Genomic DNA, 20,259 nt, shown 5'->3' with positions numbered 1-20,259 from the left:
AATTCTTTGTTGAATGATTAAATGATTAGATGAATACATGTTTCTTAAAGAAACACTGCTAAGGGGGTGGAGAATAAAAAGGCCTAGAAAACACTGAAGAAGATAGCGAATGTCAAGGGGGAATTTATAAGATGGATAAAGATATGTTAGTGGTACTGATGGAGCCCTCGCAGAAAGAAATTGAACAAATGAGCATCCAGGATGAACTTGAAGCAGAGAAACTTAGTCCTAAGAAGGAATTTAAAGAAAACAGGGAAGCAGGAGCTTTCCAGAGGGACAGAAAAAAGCTCTCAGAAGAGAAGTAATGTTTCAGAATCTGAAGAGAGTAGTTGTGCATTTCAGTCTGGGCTCAGCCCCCAGCCATCTGTCTGAGCCTGGGCAAAGTCCCTTCCCATGACAAAAGCCCAGGGTCCTCATGAAATGACTGGATTAGGCTCACGGCTGTTATAAGCTAACCTAGAGAACAGGCTGGGACAGCAACATTCCTAGAACTTCGCAAGTCTGAGCATCTGGGATGGGGTTAATCTCAGTTGAATATTTGTTGTCTATTTCTCTCCCTCGAGCCCTCCCCCTGCTGCCCTCCCATAAGGGGTGTTGCACCCAGAATAAATGTTTTACCCAGAGTGCAGGCTATTACATAGGAAAGCTGCCCTGTTCTAACAGAACTTCTAGTTATGTTAAAGCACATTATAAACAGCAAAGTCTTTTTCAAAAATGAGTTGTTGCAGAAGCAATTGAGATTGAGGACATCTTTGGGAAGGGGCATAGTGAGTAGGACTTGAAAAATAAATTGTGGGCTCCTTCACTTGTGCTCCTGACTCCCCTGGCCTTCTTTTCCCACTTCCAGTTTTTTCCCCCTCAAAGATGCTTATTCTTTGTCTAGACATTTTCATTTCTTTCCCAGTCAACCCAAACCACCCTTCATTTACAAATCACCTTCTTCAGGAAGGCTCCTGAAATCATTCCCACCTCATTCTCCTATTTGTCAACATAATCCTCAACCCACTCTTCTCCCCTCAGTGCACCTTTACAATTTGGTAATAACAGATTTGGACTGATGATAGAGACACCCTATCTACTTTATCACACTCCCTAATTTGGTTATGGCAGATTTTGGTTGATGATATACATTCCCTCCCTTCTCACACTGCCTAAACACCCTGTGCGACCTATCTCTCCCCTTGATGGCTCCTAAAGACTGTAACTTTTTCAAATGATGGGGATGTTACTGATAAGTAAACCAGAAGTAAACAAAAAGAGAAGGGGAAAAAAAGGACGCGGAGGGAAAGAAGCAAGGGCTAAAGTCTGTCCCACCTCCAGCTTGCCGCGGGACCATGCTTGGGCATTAAGCTGCAACATTCCACAACTAGTAGATATCCTGGAAGGAGTTGGAAAAGGGTGGGGACAGTTATGTGGGAGGAACCTATATAAAGATGGGGTACTAAGAGACAGACAGGATCTAGTCACGGTCAGCTGGAGCAGGCCAAGCCACGCCACACACCAAAACTCACCTCCACCCATCCAGCTCCTTGGAGATAGAAAGGATCAAGCATAGAGTTATTAGGGATTCTTTCGAGGGAGGGAGAAAGTCTTGAGAAATGAGACATTTCCTGGCAGTGTCTATCTCCAAAGGCCTTTTCCCTGTACTACATGTCCTAGAACAATTAGCTGTGAACTCATGGTAACCAAGATATAAGGCTGACCTGAAACTATGTTAGCAGGAATCCTCGTCATCTGGTTATAGGAGGCAAGTGACAATTACATATACCATGAGCTTCTTGAGCCAGATGAATGCCATGTTTCATATTCCGTGAGCACCCCAGGAGGGTACCTGGCACTGCCAATGAGGAATGACTATTGATTGAGAAGGATATAAATGTCTTTGGCATTTAGAAAATCTAAGCAGAGTCAGTCAAAAGACTCTTTCCCTTTGCCCATTTGGTGATAGGCAAGTCTATTCAGTAAGATCTCCTGTGTGCCAGGCACTGTTTTAGGTACAGGGAAAACAGCAGACACACAAAGGCTAGATTCCGGTTCCTGTAAAGGTGATCCTATTGAATAGAAATATATCAAAACAGATAAATAGATCATTTCTCATACTGATAAGTACCAGAAGACACTACCTTTGAGTAGAGACAGCGCATGCCTTGGAGGATACTTGAGATACACAATACTGAAAGAAATCCTCTTTGAATATGGTCCTTTGAGCATATTTCTTGAGTTGGGACCCAAGAAAATGTGAGAAGATGGAGACAACCATGTGACGCTCTGGAGGAAGAGACGTTCAAGCAGAAAGAAAAGCAAGTGCAAAGGCCTGGCAGCGAGATCAGCCTGAGCATGCATGGGAACACAAAGCACAACGCACAGAGGCTGGAGCACAAGTGCTGAAATGGGGAGGGGCAGGTGCACCTGCACATGGCCTCAAGTAGCCCTCTCCCCTTAGTTAATCATTAGAATCACCTGTAATGCACTTAAAATTCCTGAGGCCTGGGACTCATCCCCAGAGACTGTTTATTTGATCTGGATCTTTCCTGATTACCAGGATTTTAAAATTCCCCAGAGGATTTCTAATGTGCAACCAAGGATGAGAGCTGCTGAGAAGACCTGGAGGGTCACAGCAAGGGACTTGGATTGGTGACAATATAAGGCTCCCAAAGAGACTCAGAGTCACTTCTCCAATATGCCAGGCCCAGATCCAGAAGAGACCCAATTCTAAGAGATGTTGGGTAGGTTGGGGGAGGGAGCCAAGAAAATGATGCAATTCAGAAGAAAAGAGGCAAAAGGGAGTGGACAAGAAGACAGGGAAATCCAAAAATACAAAAAATTGAAAGGGGTAAAAACAAACACAGACAATCCAAGAAAGCCAGAGGAAGAAAGGGAAAGCATGTATATTCATTTCCTATCTGTTGCTGTAACAAATTATATAAACTTACATTTGAAATATGTGAAATGACATACATGTATTAACTTTGGTGACCATTATCCTGCCTACCATAGCATGGAAGTTCTGTGGTTTAGAAATCTGAGATGGGTCTTTTTTTTTTTTTAAAGATTTATTTATTTATGCATACAAAAACTGGGGTATAGGCCAGAGGTGTGTGTGGAGGGTGAGAGGATTCACCACAGACAGGGTGGGGAACAGTACAGGCAGATCTACTGAAACATGCTGCTAAGGGGAACAGCAGGTGAGACAGAAGAGGTCTGATGCACAATGTGGGTGGTAGCTCCCTGGCCGGGGATCGAACTTGTGCTGCAGTGGCTCCAGATAGCTTCATAGGTTGCATCTTAACCCCTTGCGCCACCAGGGAGGCCCCTGAGATGTGTCTTTCTGAGCTAAAATCAAGGTGTGAGCAGGACTGGCTTTCTTCTGGGTGTGCTAGTGGAGACAGCATAGCTTGCCTTTTGCAGTTTCAGAGACCACCACTTTTTTGCTCATTATCCCCTTTCTTGGTCTTCAACATTACCAGGGTCAGGCTGTGCATTTATGTTTCTTGTGATTACACTGGACCCACTTAGATAATTTAGAATAATTTCCCTACTTTAAACTCAGCAGATTAACAACCTTAATTCCATCAGCAAACAACTCTACCATGTAAGGTGACTGGTTGAAGAGGGAGGCCATCCCGGGAGAGGGGCAGAAGCGATTCGGAAAGTTAATGCGGGAGGCGGAGAGAGGGGCAGGTTCCAGGATTTAGACTATGGACACATTCAGGGACCATTATTCTGCTTACTATAGCATGGAAGTCCATCTTCTAAAAAAAATAAATGTCAGTCATATCTGTAGTCTTTTACTTGGGTAACCACACATTTCATGCACATGGAGCTGGGCGGTTTGTTCCAACATGTGTGTACATGTGTTTATTTGTGTAGGTTTGTTTATTGGGGTGTCATATTTGAGTGTCTCCCTGATAAGTATGGGGGGAGAAGGATGCCTGGAGGGGGTGCCTAATAAACTACTGCTGCTCCATAAAGACTCACTGCTATTGTAGTGTTGTTCTCATTGACAGTAAAAATAATGACAGAGTGTCTCTCCCCATGTTTTCTTCGAGTATGTTTATCTGTTCCTAATAATCCTGGGTGTCCGTCCAGTGATACTGAGTATGAGACCATCTGTGTGAATCTGTGATGAGTGAGTGTATCTGTCTGGAAGTCTGCACTTTGGGGCACCTGGACCCTGATGCTGCATACATGTTTGCTCAATGGTGTGTATGTATGATCATAGTTGCAGACATCTGGATGCTTAATTATTTAACACCCGCAAGGGTTTCCAGATCGAAAGGTCTAGCATGAGAGAGGTGGAGGAGCTAAAAATGGGAGGGTACAGGGTGGAAGAGAGAAGAGGAAAGAGAAGGGGGAAGGAGGAAAAAGGAGTGGAAGTGAGGGAAGCACAGGAAAAAAATCAGAAAGTAGAAGGGAGTTCCAGGGATCTGAAATAAAGAGGCTCACAGCAAGGGCACACATGAGAAGCTATGGGTAGGGTTCCTTTCCCGAGCCTTGCCTTGCTGTGTGACCTTGACAATGCCAGCTCTCTGGGCCTCAGTTTACCACCAGAGTTGAAATAGATAACCTTTGGATACATTCCAAAGAAGGAGAAAAGGAGAAAAATGGAAATAAGAACACATGTGGGGAAAAACGAGAAAGAGAAATAAATAGGAGAGAGACATAGGAAGACAGTCACAAGAGAGGCCCTGGGAGTCTGCCAGAGTGGAACAGAGAGAGCCCTACCCAGACTCCTTGAGGCAGGAGTGTGGGCACCCGCTCCCCACCCCCTTACCCAAGCTTCAGAGTGTCCTTAAGCCCTTAATAGGCAAGGCAGGAAGGTGGAAGGGAGAAAGGCTCCTGGAAAGAGTCACACACCAACACTCAGAAGCCTGCCTGCCAAAGCCACACAAACCAGGATCCATGCTTCCGGCCCCCAGCCCCCAGATGTAGGTGTGCCAGACACCTGGAATGACTCACACCTTGGCGATGTGGGCACACAATGCCAAAAGCGAGCCTGGGCACCCTGCCCACCCTCACACCACAGGCAGTGCGGACGGAGAGGCTGGGGCTTTTCGGGGGCTGACCGAGGGCTCACCTCCCCATACCTTGCTACCTTACCCCCAAGGCGCCCCCTAGAAACCGCCTCCTCGGCTTGAGGACCTCAGGTGTCCTTTCCTCCCCCATCACTTCCTCCCCCAAACCTTACCTGGGAAGCGGGAGAACCAGATGAGGTGTTGCGCAAGGCCTGATGTTTACCTCCCGCAGGGCCTCCTCCCTCCCTATAAAGCCTGACGTGGTGGGGAGATTGGCGGAGCCAGAGACTGGTTGAAGAGGGAGGCCATCCCGGGAGAGGGGCAGAAGCGCGTCGGAAAGTTAATGCGGGAGGCGGAGAGAGGGGCAGCGACTCAGCAAGCAGCCGGGGGCGGCCGCCATCTGCGCGCTCGCAGGCGCCGGCGGGGGTCGCGCAAGGGACGGCACCCGGGCGCCGGCTCCCCATGGAGGCGCCCGAGCTGGGCCCGGGGCTGGTGGAGCGTCTGGAGCAGCTGGCGACGTGCCCGCTGTGCGGGGGCCCCTTCGAGGACCCAGTGCTCCTGGCGTGCGAGCACAGCTTCTGCCGCGCGTGCCTGGCCCGCCGCTGGGGGGCCCCGCCGGCGCCCGGCACCGAGGCGTCCCCCACCGCCTGCCCCTGCTGCGGCCGGCCGTGCCCCCGCCGCAGCCTGAGGTCCAACGTGCGGCTGGCGGTGGAGGTGCGCATCAGCCGCGGGCTGCGGGAGAAGCTGGCCGAGCCCGGCGCCCGCACCGGGAGACGCCGAGGGGGCCGCATCCCCACCATGGGCTGCCTGGACCCGCAGGAGGAGGTAAGAAGGGGCGCTTTCCGGGGTCCGCAGCCGTGGGAGGAAGGGGGAGATTCGTGGGCGCCCCGGGGCAGACGTGATACCTGCTGGTGAAGTTTCGCCCAAGGACGGCGCTGAGAAAAGCAAAGGTCGAAGGGGCGGGACTGCCCACGAGTCCTCACTGTGAAGTGAGGGGTGCCAGGGAGGACGCGGGGAGAGGCTGGCTCTGCTGGGGGGCGGGGGCGAGGGCGGGGGGGGGGGAGAGGCTGCTGCACGCGCATCTGTCTCGTGAGAGAAGCTGGGGAGAAGAGGGTGGGAGGCAGAGAAGGGGCTGCGGCCCTGGACTGGCCGCGAGGGTCCCCCTGGGGCCCCTCGAGCCTGCGAAGTTCAGGAGCCTGGAGGGAGGCCCCTGGGTGCACAGGAGGAGACCTGGCGGGGGGCGGGGGGGGCGGGGAAGGGAGCTGGCGTTGGGGAGAGGGACGGGAGGGTAAGGGGAGCGGAGTGGGAAGCTGACAGGAGTGGGGGTGGGGAAAAGGGGGATCGGGGCGCGAGGAGGCGCTGGGAGCCTGGGGATGGTGCGGGAGATCAGAGCTACCCGGCTCCGAGCACCCGAGAGCGCGCGCGGAGAAAAAGCAGAAGTGGAGGGGCGGGGAAGGCGGGGCTGTCAAAAAAGGGAGAAAGGGGAGGAAATCCGAATGCCCGTGTAGCTTCTTGGGGTTAGTTCCCGGGCTGCGGCTCTCGCCGAGTTGTATGTTGTTGGTTACTGTCCTCAGCTCCTCCCAAGGCCCCGGGTAGGGGCGGTGATGGCTGGAGGTGAGGTGCGAGGGAGCAACCGGCATCTGGCGGCTCTCTGCACCCCAGCCTTTTCATCCCTCCACCCCCCACCTCACCCCCAGCGCCCGTCAGGAGCCTCCAATTCCTTGGCCATCAACCAACCCCATTCCCTTGCGGGACCCCCAGGCATCCGGGATTCCTGACTGGATTCTCCCCAGCAGCCAAGCCGGTCTCTGGTCTTGCTTCCACCCTTTGAAGTCCACATAGATCTAATTAGTCTAGGTGTAATTGGCATAATTAGGCAAGTTGCCTTTCCTCTCATCACCCTACTGGTCTGCTTCAGTCACTCCCACTGGACAGTGAAGGGGGAAGGGGGGGAACCCTAATCTCTGAAGGGAAATATCCGGCGCCCTCTCCTGGCTCCCAAGGTACCCTGCCAGCAGTTGGGCCTCTTGGCACGCATCCAAGTCCAGTTGCCTCCTTGGCGGGGGAAGAGACACACAAAACAAAGGGCCCAATAAACGCCACCGGGCTTTTATGGCAGGAGGGGAAGCAGTTTTATTATAAGGCTTTTATATACCAACTCTTAGCCCAAGGGTCTGGGTATGTGTTTGGTCTGTGTCATGGGGTGGGGGGAGCTGTTTGTCTGGGGTAAACCCTCAGAAAGGCTGATAAGGATAGGGGTGAGTGGAAGAGAGAATGGGGTTAGGGGTAGGGAGTGGGGAAGAAGGAGAAGGCAAGGAACCAGGGGCAAGAAAAGGGCTTGGATGAGATTGGAGAAGGGGAAGGAAGAGCTCTTGGGAACGGGGAAGGGGGGAGGATAGTGGCATGGAATTAGGATGAAGATAAAGTGGTGTAGAGGAAGGAAGGTCAGGAAAGGGGATGGGGAGAATGAGAGGAAAAACACCAGGGATAAAGGGTAAGATGGCTCTGAGAGGTGGGAAGAGAAGTCACCAGGTCAGACCCAGCTCACCTGAGGCAGGAGGAGAGAGGGACAGCATGACACCCAGCACTCACATCCATGTTTTCTTCTCCCCACCCAGGATATAAGGAAGACATGGAGAAGGTGAGTTACTTTTACTGTCCCTCCCCTTCTTCCACCTGCCACATCCATCACCTTTTCACGGGCCCATAGCTTTGTCCCCGCTCACAGACAGGTTTTATGGGCGAGGTCTCACCCCTCCCTGCTCCAGAGTTGTGAGTGGGGTAAGGGTCAGGGCATCAGAGGGTATCTACCAGTTTCCTGACCCTTCTTCCTCATCTGTCCAGATTTGATGCCCCAACACCCAAGACATCTAACACAGAGGATGATCTCCCTGAAGATTACCCAGTGGTCAAAAACATGCTTCATAGACTGACAGGTAAAGAGGGTAGAAGGGAGGGAATGGAATGCAGAGTCTTAGGTTTGCTGCCTTTTAAAAAAAATTTTTTAAAAAGATTTATTTATTTATGCATACAAGAGCTGGGGTACAGGCCAGAGATGTGGGGGGCGGGAGGGAGGGTGAGAGTATTCACCAGAGACAGAGTGGGGAACAGAACAGGCAGATTGACTGAAATACACTGCTGAGGGGAGCAGCAGGTGAGACAGGGGAGGTCTGCTTCACCATGTGGGTAGCTCCCTGGCCGGCTGGGTATAGAACTTGTGCTTCAGAGGCTGTGGATTCCTTCATAGAGTGGTGCTTAACCCCTTGCGCCACCAGGGAGTCCCAGGTTTGCTGCCTTTTTATGTTCTAGAGATAAAAGTCCAAAACCAAGTTCCTTCTAAGGGCTGTGAGGGAGAATGGGCTCTGTGACTCTAATTTGTCTTGTAGCCTCAGGCATTCCTTGGCCTCCAGGTGCCATTCTCCCTGTGTCTTAACACCCTCCTCCTCCTCTGTATACATTTATCTCTGGGTCCAAATTTCCCCCCTTTAAAAGAATACCATTCTTGGGCCTCCCTGGTGGCGCAGGTGGTTGAGCGCAGCACTGTGAAGCTGTCCGCAGCCTCTGCAGCGCGGGTTCAATCCCAGCTGGCAGGGGAGAATCCCACATGGGGGAGAATCCCACATGGTGCAGTAGGCCTCTCCTCCCCTTCTACTCCCCTCAGCAGTGTATTTCAGTCAGTCTGCTGTTCTGTTCCCCGCTCTGTCTCTGGTGAATCCTCTCACCCTCCCGCGCATCTGGCCTGTACCCCGGTTCTTGTATGAATAAATCTTAAAAAAAAAAAAAAAGAATACCATTCATGTTGGACAGACTAGGGTCCATCCTAATCACTTCATTCCAACTTGATTACATCTGTAAAGATCTTCCAAGTAAGGTCAAATGGTGCTGGGGGAGTGCAACATCTTTTGGTGGTGGTGGTGGGGGGAACACAATTCAACCCCTAACAATGTCTGTCTTCCATTTGTCATATTTCAGCCATTCCTCCTCTTAATTTTTCATTCACTCATACACACTGCCTCTAACTTTAACAGACTCCTGGAGGTCAGCTGCCCCTCAAGTATTTCTGTTTGCACCAATTCTCATCGTTCTTCTCTAGAAGGTTCCCAGGACTCCTGAATCTCCCCGCCCGTCTCTGGGCCTTCTCTGCAGCTCCTGCAGAGTTCCCTCCTCCATCGCTCCCAAGGTTGCTCTCCACCCTTCTTTAAACTGCCCAGAGAAGATGTTTCACCTTCTTGGTCACCCGCCATCCCACCCAACCTAGACAACTTGTGGCACCCTTAGTACAGTCTTTCCTCAAGTACCCCAATAACCCCAATAATTTCTTCTGGTCCTTGCAGCTATCACCATTTCTTGTTTCTCTGCCCCACCCTCCTTATAGAAATGGGCCTGTCCGCTCCCTCCTATTCTTGTGGGTGAATGGGCTGGTTTCTCCGGATGCATAGGCTTCCTCTCTGTCCCTTGGGGTTCAGTATCTGGTATCAGTCTTTCTCTTTAGGTTCACCTCCCCATCCTGCTGACCCAGCTCCCAAGCTCCACCCCAGATACTGCAGATTGAGATATCAGGCTCCACTCCTCCCTAAAAGTCAGATCAGCTTCACCCTTTCTCCTCAACTCCACAAAGCAGTCAGCCTCGCAATTGATCTCTGCCCTCTGCCCCTGCCCTGGGCCAGAGGGTCCTTCTCTAAGTCCAAGTCTACAGGAGATAGTGGTGCATGGGTCGTGCCCAGTCCTGCCCTTCGTGGCCTTCACTTTCTTTGGGTCTACTGGCGGCCTTCGGAGCCGCAGTGAGGCCTCTTACACGCTCTCCACTGCGCTTCCCCCTTCCCTTCCCGCCTCTGTCTCGGAAATCTCTCTCATGGGGTCCTGTCGCTGCCTTCCTCTCTCCAGCCGACCTGACCCTGGACCCCGGCACCGCACACCGCCGCCTGCTCATCTCCCCGGACCGCCGCAGTGTCAGCCTGGCGCCCCCAGGGACACCCGCGCCCCCTGACGGCCCCGCGCGCTTCGATCAGCTGCCGGCGGTGCTGGGCGCGCAGGGCTTCCGGGCCGGCCGCCACTGCTGGGAGGTGGAGACGTCGGAGGCCGCCTCCTGTGGAAACTCGTCTGGGGAAGAGGAGGACGATGGCGAGAGCCGTTACGCCGTGGGCGCGGCCGGGGAGTCGGTGCAACGCAAGGGCCGCGTGGGGCTGTGCCCCGCAGGGGCCGTGTGGGCCGTGGAGGGCCGCGGGGGCCGCCTGTGGGCGCTCACGGCGCCGGAGCCCACCCCGCTGGGCAACGCCGGGCCCCCACCGCGGCGCATTCGCGTGGACTTGGACTGGGAGCGGGGCCGCGTGGCCTTCTACGACGGCCGCTCGCTGGACTTGCTGTTCGCCTTCCAGGCGCCCGGGCCCCTGGGGGAGCGCGTGTTCCCGCTACTGTGCACGCGCGACTCCCGCGCCCCGCTCCGCATAGTGCCCGCGGAAGGTTGATACTCAGCTGCCCCTCTCCGTTCCCACCCCCCATCTGGTCTGGCCTGCGTGGAGGATGCTTTCTCTTGGACACAGAAAGCCCGCTCATTCCAGGGATCATGTCCCCAGGCCCAGTGGGGAGTACCAATGAGCACCCACCCCCTCTGTCTCTTTTCTCTCCCAAAGTGTTAAGAACCCAACTGCCTCCTTTCCATATCCAGTACCAAAGCCCAATTTATTCCTGTTGCCGCCCTCTTGAGCCGCTTCTCCCGTACAACCCGGCACTAACAAATCGACCCTGGCCTTCTACCTTAAGCTATTCCAGGTCTCAATTTGGGAAAGGCCCTGCCCCATCAGTATTGGTAAATGGCCCAGGCTTACTACTAGAGGCCCTGCTAGTTATTTACCTCCCATCTATACCTTTCCTGGTCTCAAAGGGTCCAATGCTTTTCCCAAGGGCTGACTTGGCTTCCCTGCCCTGTCCATGCTGAGGGTTTTCCTCAAGAGAAGCAAAAGCCTCTTCCTAAATCAAACCAAACCAAACCAAAAACCAAGAGAATTGACCCTGGCCTTGGTGTTCGGGCCCTGTAGGAAACTTAATGTCCTTTGCAGGTGAATTCTACTTCACCCTCTTCTCTATGTCTATAGCCTTTTCCCATTAAAAACTTAAAACTCCCTTTTGCACATATTCATAGTAAGGAACCAATGGTGCTACCTCTTCTTTCCTCAACCTGGGAATCATCTGGACACCCCAAATTCATCCCTGTACATAACCTCACCTCTTTCCCCATATGTATAAATGGGTCCATATTTAACACATTTTGTGATGTTGGGTTATTTATTTTGTGCATCTGTGGCAATAAATGAGATCTCAGTGGTGATACGGATTGATTGATCTCTGCAATTATGCATGGCAAGAGGCCTGGAGAACATTCTGATCCCAGTAAGAGGGGAAGGCTGGACATCTGCGCTGGCAGAGGTGTCAAAAGTTTAGGAAGGTAGGGGTAAGAGTTAGTAGGGGATATACCCCTATCACTGCTCCCTCTCTTTCCTTCCCTCTCCCAAAGACTCAGGCCCCTGGAACTGTATTGGATCTATTTCCAAAGTTGGAAGACAAAGACTGAGTTGGCACTAAGTGACCCGTCTTGAAGCCAGCTCTGTCAGAAATCCTAGATCACATGATAGAAGTTTCATGATTTTCTAGTTTCCATTAATGGTGAGAATGACAAAGACCTCTCTTCCCTAACTCCTCTTGAGGGCACAAGGAGATGGGCAGGAGGGGCAGGGGAAGTCTGGGAACCCTGAGGTCTCCCATAAGACCTCCCATTCCTCAGGCAAGGAGTAAGAGTTAGGATTATATAAATACATTAGTAGAAGAGCTCTAAGCCAGGAAAAACAAGCATAGCTGTGGCAAGATTGCCTGGAATCTGACTGGGACCCTGGCAGTGAAGGCTGGAGCTATTGGAAACTCAATCTAAGTGTTTGAGACTCAAGTAGAGAGAGCAGGGGGCCAAGATAAGTGGATCCCAGGACAGGCAGTTTGGCAGTGAAAACGAAGGGAAGAGACCGGGACCAAGGTGCTTGGACCCTGGAGAGAGAAGGATGAATACCGGAGAAATGAGAGCTGGGAGAACCCAGAAGTGTGGGTTGTAGAATAGCAGCAAGTCAGAATTCCAGGATCTCTGGTTACCCTCTTCTACCCTCCTCCCCCTTCCATCTATCAGGCAGAGGAGACAGGAGCAGGGCTTGGAGAAGGGATCAATCTATGGGTTTAGTCCTTAAGTAGCCACATGGATACATTCAGGGCCAGCCGGACACAGGAATGGTAGGGATGAGAGGAATTTAGTGCTGCATTGGCCCTGGTGGGGGCTGGGAAGGGTCAGGGGGCTGTGGAGGGGTGGTGGGGGTCGGTTCGGGAGTTGAATGACGCCGTCCTTTGCGGTGGCCCCGTACACAGTGAGTATGACCACAGCCCTCCTCTTCCTCCTCATCACTCTCCGTGGAGCTCTCGCCAAAGGCCCGAGGTTTCTCATAAATACAGCAGCCTGGATGTAGAGGGAGGAGTCCAGTTAGAGAGGGAGAAGAATAGATGTAGAGTCAGTTCCATTCTCATAGATCTCATTCCAAATTCTTACTTCCATCATTGTTTTCTACTTTCCAGGAGTCCCCAGGCCTCCAGAAGTCCCCTGGTACTCAGGCATCCCAACCCTGTCTTTTTGGAGAGTCAGGGATCCAAAGTTCCAATTCTCTCACCTCTGGTACCTCTTGCCTTCTGACCCTGGCACATCCTAATTCTTTCCCTGTAACTCTGATCTCCTCCCCTAGTTGCCAGAGAACCACCAAAACAGTGACAGGACTGGGAGCCTCTGGGGGCTTCAGGAAGGGCAGTGCCAGGACATGTGTGAAGGAAGAAGGAATGCAGTATGCAGAGGGTAACCAGAACTGCAGGATTACTAAGAAATACTCACATTTTGATGAACGGCGCCCCATATGTTCATTATCCACAGTGTCACTCGTCCATTCCACTTTCTTCTCTGGTTTCCGTTTCCGAAGTTTGATGGTTAGGCTCCGGTTCTCCTGGAAGTTACAGTAAGAGGGATGAGCATTCCCTTGTAATTCCTTTCTATTGACTTCTCCTACTCCCTCCCAGGGGCCTCCTCTCTTCCCTTCCCCAGCTCAATCAGTATCACAGACACAGCACCAAAAGAGCTGAGTTTGGGGAGCAAATAAAGTAGAACAGATCTTTGACCTCAGGGAGTCCCTTGAGCAATCATGAATAATTATTTCCTGTTCTTGGGCCTCTGGTGGCGCAAGGGGTTAAGACACAACCTATGAAGCTATCTGCAGCTACTGTGGCAGGAGTTTAATCCCCGGCCAGGGGGCTACCTGCATGGTGCAGGGGACCGCTCTTGTCTCACCCACTGCTCCCCTCAGTAGTGTATTTCAATCTGCCTGTTCTATTCCCCACTGTCTCTGGTGAATCCTCTAACCCCCGCACGTCTGGCCTGTACCCCAGTTCTTGTATGCATAAATAAATCTTTTTTAAAAAATTATTTCCTGTTCTTGATGACGACTAATATACAGAAAAGACACAATTCCTAACCTAGGGAAGCAAATCTTTAAAGGAAAATAAAATCCTCGCTGGCTCTCCATCTTCCTCCCCAAATCATCCTTAATGGTATTAATATATGAAAGTTATTTTCTCAGTCCCCAATGCCTAATCTTTGATGTTTCTTTTTTTTTCCAGATCACCTATTCTTTTTCCATTAAAGAGAGAACTCTTCTCTCACTCAAGCCTAGCCCCTCCCCCATCCACCTATTCCTAGCATCCTATCTCTGGTAACTATTGTTATAAACTCCCTTAATCCAGATGCTATAAAACCCAAAACTACCTTCCCTTCTCTCTTTGATAGGAACCTAACCTTTTATTTTTTTCCCGAAAATTCTATACTTTTCTGTATTTCTCAAAATGTCATCTTCATCTCCATTTTTTGTCCCTCCCCCCCCCCACTTCCTTTCATTCATTCCTTGAAGAGATATTTATTGGTAAGTTTCTGGTTAAATTGCCCTACTGCCGGCCTTCAAACATGCTTTCTTACATAGCCTTATTTTCCTCTATCACCTCCCTAGTTCCCCAATCCCCGAGTTCCCATTCCTTCATCACTTATACACACCACCGCTGCAACAGCATCACCTACATCCTCTACTTCAAGCCGCTCGACCAGACTTCTGCACAATCTCTGCTACTCCAACTATCTTCAAGAACTTGCGATTCTCCCAAACCCAATTCCTCAATGCCGCCCCGCCCGCATCCCCCGGCCCAGCCCTGCGGCAACTCTCCGAAACCCTGTCCCCTCCCTCCCAGTCACCCAGACCCCTACGCAGCACCACCCCCCGCCTTTCTCACGGGTTCGGTTGTCACGGTAACTGTTGTCTCAGTGACGGTCTCACTCAGCCCAGCCCCTGCCTCGGCCATGGCTGAGGCTGAGGAGAGGCAAGGTGGGGAGGAAGTGGGATGAGAGACTCTTCTCTTTTTCAGTGCCCCTGGGACTAAGAGAATCGGTATCGGATTCAGAATAACAGTCAGGAGCCTCGGCCTTCTTTTTCCCCCTCCTCCTGGGCCTGCGCTTCCCCACCCCTGAGGATAACCTGTCCAACCCCACTTCCGACTCTCAACTTCCGGGTGTGACGCAGTCTGTGGTCCCCGTTTTCACTTCCCGGGTACTACCTGCGTCACAACGCGGGCGTCACGGGATTAGTTCCGCAGTGGTGTGCCAGTGCGCAGGCGCCGCAAGAGCGCGCCGCAAGCTTGGCGGAAGAGGCTTCCCCGCGCGTGGGGAGGAGGGGCGGCCTGGGGCGGCCTGGGGCGGCGCGCGCACGGGCAACCGAGGGCAAGGAGGGGTCGGTCGGTCGGAGCGAGCCGGAGCGGCTGCGGCGGAGGGGTGTGGCTCGGCGCTCAGCGGCGTGGGGGGAGATGGGGGTTTGCAGCACCTAGCTCAGCTATGCGTGGCTGAGCCCTTCCCCGCCGATTTTTATCCCTTTGTGGGAGGACGTGGAAAACTAAGGAGCAGCAGTAATGACCTTATAGTAACCCACTCGCGTTTCCTTCTTTCGTTTGGGATGAGAGAAGCGGGACCTAGAACAGTTGTTGGCGTTTGAGCGGGTTTCTTCATGTACCTTCAGTTTGGATTTTTCTCCTGTCACTGTGCTAAGCATTGAAGAGGAAGGAGCATAAAACGCAGATCCTGCCTTTTAGCTCCCATCGTAGTAGGAAAGATTGGTATGCTTAGAACAAAAATATAAACCATTGGGATACTAACATTGAAGTAAATCGCAACTATGAAATTGGATTTAGTTACGTTCTGCAAACATACTTTTATGGAGTGGAGATAATATGAAGTAAATGAAAGGTCATAAATTGGCCAATTTATGCTTTGATAGAAAATGTGTTTCTCAGGGTGCAAGTGAGTAAAAATGAGAACCAGAAGCAACAAATGTTATATATATTTTAGGTAGCTTGTAACGTATTGCGTGCACTGATGGAAATGCAGTTTTGTACAGCTGGAATATAAGATGCCAAACGAGGCAACAGATAGCTGTGGTTATATAGTTCTGTAGACTTTGCTAAGAAAGTTGAGTTTTATCCAGTCAGTGTTAATGGGCAGTGAAAGGCTTAAAGGATAGACGCATGAACAGATTTGTTTCATGTTTCAGGAGTGGGACTACAAAGTCAACTGCCAGCACAGTTCAAATGTACTGTGGAAAAGGCTGCCTATCCCTCCAAATTGCTGAGGGTCAGAGAGAAGTTTGCTTGAGAACTCAATGCATAATGGATCACACAATTACAATCATTACTGTCCTACCTTGATCACCATTTAAGCCAAGAAATGCGGGAGTAGATTTCCAAACGCAAACTTTAATGTTTCTTGGCCTGGACTACATATATTTCCCTTTCAGGTTTTTGGTTCACAAGATACAACCCAGCATGTATCAGTGTAGCCCATTAAAAGAACAAGTATCTCCATGGAGTGGGAGTTCTTGATTTTTACTTTTTCAACCTTTCTACATACATTTCTACATACATTTCAATGAATATAAATATTTATCTTGAGCAATTAAAACAAATATATATATATCCAAAATGTCACATGTAGTAAGTACTTACTAGTCCTTGGTATCAAAATTTGTTGATGTAAATTTGTTGTATGTAAATTTGGACAAATTTACATATCAAATAGAGCTAGTTAAATTATCTGTTGAATCTCTTAGTAAGCAAACTCCCACTTTTTATTTCCCTAAAACTCAGGCACCAAATAGATTTAGACAGGGGTGTATGGATAAGCTTTTTTTTTAATATTGGTTTATTCTTGGCTCCATTTTTTCGTACTTGTGTTATTCTTTCTCATGTACTAATTTATATTATACTTTTGTACTTGATATATTGGTTGACAAAAGAAATACATCCCTGTAAGCTCATTTAAATTCCTTTTGGAACAAGACCTACTGTAAGTAACATATAAATGCCTGGGTCTTAAGAAAAAATATAACTTTTTTATTGAAGTAACAATGTATTATATAATAGGTGTGAAAATATAACTTTGATAAGGAAATTTAATTAGGAGTGGGAGTCCTCTGAGGACAGCTGATATTGCCCATACGATGATCTGCTTCCTCTGGGGAGCAAAACATTGCAACCAGGAGGCAGACAAGGTATCTAAGAACCCAATACCCTCTACCTTCTAAGGAAGGCTAAATTGTTGAGTCATCCAAAGAAAGAATCAAGAGTCTTCCTTCTCCTGGAACCTATGGAGAAATAAAGGACTTGTTATATTTGATCAAAGAAAGAGGTTCTAGCAATGTAAAATGGGATTCTCAAATAACCAAAGAAGGACTTTTACTTATGCTAATGTGAAGTACTAGCTGCCCTGAATCTTCCTTCAAGACAACTGAAAATGGTGGGATTAAAAATATACCTAACAAATTATGAACTATGCAAAGATTTATTAGGACACAAAAGAAAAAAAATGATAAATTAGACCACATAAAAATGTAAAACTTCTTTAAAAAGTAAGTAAGACTGGGGGAAAAAGGTAGCCTCCCTGGTGGTGCAAGGAAGTCTCAGCACTAGGAAGCTATTGGCAGCCACTGCGGCACAAAGTCCTATCCCCTGCCAGGGAGCTGACCCACTTTACGGAGTAGACCTCTCCTGTCTCACCCCTATTCCCCTCAGCAGTATATTTCAGTCAATCCACTTGTTCTGCTTCCCACTCTGTCTCAAGTGAATCCTTTCACCTCCCCCTCTACAACTCTGGCCTACACCCTAGGTCTCACATGCATCAATAAATCTTTAAAAAAAAAAAAAGGCTGAAAAAAAATACTCTCAAAAGACTTATGTACCTATAAATATTTCTAGTCTATTGCTGAGGTGGGAAAAAAAAAAAGATTGTAAAGGCAATCTTTACATTAGATAAAATGATGATAAAACCAAGAATCTAGACAGGTAAGTTAAAACTGAAGTCCCTGCTTCTATGGTACCCTTGCTCTCTTGACAAACACATGAAGAAACCAGAGATAAATCTCTGATGAAAAAAAAAAAATCTCCCCGGAGAATTTCTAACCATAAGCCCAAATTCGTACTACCTATGTGCTCCAAAAACTCTAAAGCCAAGAAGTTAATGTAATAACTCAAGGCACCTGAATGGAAAACACAAGTGCTGAGAAAACATTTCACCATAAGCCTCTAAGAACTCCTAGTATTCAGATTTTTTTTTAATCAAAGTTTATAGTTAAAATTCACAAAAGAAGGGAAAAAACCGCCATGAAAGCAGAAATAGCAGACAGCAATATGAGACCCACAAAAACCTGTGGGTATCGGTATTATCACTATATAAATATCCATGTTTAAAAAAGTTAGTTACATGTAATACATATTTTAACAATAAGAGGAAAAATTTATGATTAAAGAATTGAGAATTATTTAAAATGATGAGATATGAACTAAAAAAAATTAAAGACTTGCTATATTTGATCATTATTATTTGAAATAATCTAAAGACAGAATTAATGGCCTGGTAGAGAAATCTTAAGTATTTTTTTAAATATTTATGTATTTATGCATACAAGAGCTGGGGTTTAGGCCAGAGGTAGGAGGGTAGGATTCACCAGAGACAAAGTGGGGCTCAGAACAGGCAGATCTACTTAAATACACTGTTAAGGGGAGGAGCGGGCAAGACAGGAGAGGTCTGCTGTGGCATGTGGGTCACCTCCCTGGCCAGGGATTGAACTCGTGCTACAGAGGCTGCAGATAGCTTCATAGTGCTGTGCTTAACCCCTTGCCACCAAGGAGGTCCCGAAATCTTAATTATCCAAAGAAAACATAAAGATATAAAAGATTGAAAACAGTAAAGACAAGGTGAGCAAAAATGGAAGATAGTTCTATTTAATCAGAGTTCCAGAATGTGAGAATTGAGAAGATGGAAGGGCAAGTTCTATGAGATAATGGTTGTTAATTTTCCAAGGTTGATGAAAAAACCACCAACAACTGCTCAATTTTAAAAGTCCAACAGGGCCTCCCTGGTGCCTCAAGAGGTTAAGCGTCAGCACTACGAAGCTATCCGCACCTATTGCAGCACAAGTTCGCAGCAGACCTCTCCTGTCTTGCCCGATGCGCCCCTCAGCAGTATATTTCAGTAGATCTGCCTGTTTGGAGCCCCATTCTGTCTCTGGTGACTCCTTCCCCACCCCACACCTCTGGCCTGCACCCCAGCTCTTGTATGCATAAATATATCCTTTTAAAAAGCCTAGCAAATCCTAAAAAGGATAAACAAAGCCAATAAATAAAGAATAAATAAAGCCACCTCTTGACATATAGTAGTGAAACTGCCTAACACCGAAATGCAGAAAGCTCATGTTCTTTTTAACAAGTCAATTCTCACCAAAAACTACTACTGAGTGCACTGGAAGATTCCAGCACATCATGTTGACTACTAAGCAACATTCGCCTTCTGTATTTTTCCATCTCCTTTGAAATATCTTTAAAGGTTTTTAATTCAGTTATAAAAAGAATGTGCAGTTTTTAACAATAAAACTACCACCAATCTGGACTGTGCAGAAATGAGGGATGGGACTAAAAGAAAGTTTATTCAATACAAAAAGTAAGTCACTGGGTTTTCTAGTTGGTAAACTGAGAAAAAGGCAGAGAGCAAGGAAAGGATACGCACTTGCAGTTGGTACAGGTGTAGAACACAGTCTGCCCTTCATCAGCTGAGCGCATCTGTCTGGTGTGGTAGGCCATCCCCTCATGACCGCATCGAGAACAGCGCCTGTCAACCTGAGAAACAACTTGTGGATTAGGGAGGCCTGGTTAATCCTCCTCAGTTATCACAGGAATCACGCATTCACGCTCTTTAAACACTATGGCTCGAAGATGCCCCTTGGAATTGGGCACACACCTCTCCAGATCTCAGCAATCGCCACTTCATTTACCTGCCAACTAATGGGGCGAGTCCATGACGTTATTAACTTACCACGGGTCCCTGGAACTCAGGTCCTTCCTCCATCGACGTAGGTATAGCGGTACCCAGTTTGTTGAACACAAATGAGGTCTTCACAACCTTCCCTTCGAAGTCTGCGCGTGCAGTAAAAATTGGTTGTGCACACAAGCGACGGGAATGGGCACCCCCAATTCCACCTCCATTAGGCCTGGAGGCCCTACAACCCTTTCAGGTTTTATAAAATGCCTGATCTCCTGTTTTAGGGTCCTCCTCTCCAATGCAACCGATATTGAGGTCGCCAAGCCACTCCCCCGCTCCTCCCACTTTCACGCTGGACCTTCCGCGGGGGCCGCCCCTCTCACCCCGCACGTTGATGGAGAAGCCACAGCGAGTACAGGTGACCGTATCCTGGGCCCCGGGCAAAGGCAGGACGGAGCCGCAATCCGGGCAGAAATCCAGGTCCGACTGAAAGCTGGAGCAAGGGCCGGCGAGGTCCATGATGGGCAGCGAGCCCTGGGAGGGGGACGGGAGTTTATTAAGGAGCGAGTCGTCAGCCCCCACTCCGGGGAATCATTTCTGTACCGCCCGGGACTACGCCCATATAACCCTCCGTCCACGCACGCCTAGCGCCCCTGCCGCCGAGGAGCCCAAGATTTCGGGGTCCCCCGCCGGCACCCGTTACCTGGAGACCCGCAGGGGCGGGCCGGAGTGAGGCCACTGCGCGGGAGAGCGCGACTCCGCGGCCGCTGAGGGGCCCCGAGCGCGGCGGGCGGGGGCGTCGGCGCGTCCCGGCTCGCGATTGGCTGT

At 49.5% G+C, this 20,259-nt stretch overlaps 3 protein-coding genes across 6 annotated transcripts; 1 reads left to right on the top strand and 2 right to left on the bottom strand.

Moving 5' to 3' along the window:
• The first annotated feature begins 5,462 nt into the window (after window positions 1–5,462).
• On the top strand, window positions 5,463–10,518 carry LOC119251956 (RING finger protein 39-like). Of its 2 annotated transcripts, XM_037519237.1 has the most exons (5): window positions 5,463–5,840; window positions 7,634–7,656; window positions 7,860–7,951; window positions 9,900–10,192; window positions 10,391–10,518. In XM_037519237.1, exons 1-5 carry the CDS (start codon window positions 5,478–5,480, stop codon window positions 10,478–10,480), a joined length of 861 nt encoding a protein of 286 aa, XP_037375134.1. In that variant the 5' UTR covers window positions 5,463–5,477; the 3' UTR covers window positions 10,481–10,518. The 2 variants fall into 2 exon arrangements, with proteins under 2 accessions (XP_037375134.1, XP_037375133.1); XM_037519236.1 differs by having other exon boundaries at window positions 9,900–10,518.
• LOC119251957 (E3 ubiquitin-protein ligase PPP1R11) lies at window positions 10,508–14,645 on the bottom strand. 3 transcript variants are annotated; one of them, XM_037519240.2, is made up of 3 exons: window positions 14,134–14,200; window positions 12,928–13,036; window positions 10,508–12,504 (listed from the first exon to the last, which is right to left on the bottom strand). In XM_037519240.2, exons 2-3 carry the CDS (start codon window positions 12,947–12,949, stop codon window positions 12,302–12,304), a joined length of 225 nt encoding a protein of 74 aa, XP_037375137.1. In that variant the 5' UTR covers window positions 12,950–13,036; window positions 14,134–14,200; the 3' UTR covers window positions 10,508–12,301. The 3 variants fall into 3 exon arrangements, with proteins under 3 accessions (XP_037375137.1, XP_037375136.1, XP_037375135.1); XM_037519239.2 differs by having other exon boundaries at window positions 14,158–14,200; XM_037519238.2 differs by lacking the exon at window positions 14,134–14,200 and adding an exon at window positions 14,367–14,645 and having other exon boundaries at window positions 10,512–12,504.
• Window positions 14,646–15,187: 542 nt separating this feature from the next.
• Window positions 15,188–20,208, bottom strand: POLR1H (RNA polymerase I subunit H). The gene is made up of 5 exons (XM_037519235.2): window positions 20,135–20,208; window positions 19,815–19,965; window positions 19,486–19,586; window positions 19,180–19,289; window positions 15,188–16,762 (listed from the first exon to the last, which is right to left on the bottom strand). Exons 2-5 carry the CDS (start codon window positions 19,948–19,950, stop codon window positions 16,738–16,740), a joined length of 372 nt encoding a protein of 123 aa, XP_037375132.1. The 5' UTR covers window positions 19,951–19,965; window positions 20,135–20,208; the 3' UTR covers window positions 15,188–16,737.
• Window positions 20,209–20,259: the final 51 nt, after the last annotated feature.

The sequence above is a fragment of the Talpa occidentalis genome, unplaced genomic scaffold (genome assembly GCF_014898055.3).
Source record: "Talpa occidentalis isolate TD23 unplaced genomic scaffold, MPIMG_talOcc4v2.1 talOcc4.2, whole genome shotgun sequence".
NCBI lineage: Eukaryota > Metazoa > Chordata > Mammalia > Eulipotyphla > Talpidae > Talpa > Talpa occidentalis.
Note: the sequence above shows the minus strand (reverse complement) of the source record. Positions and strands in the feature narration are given on the sequence as shown.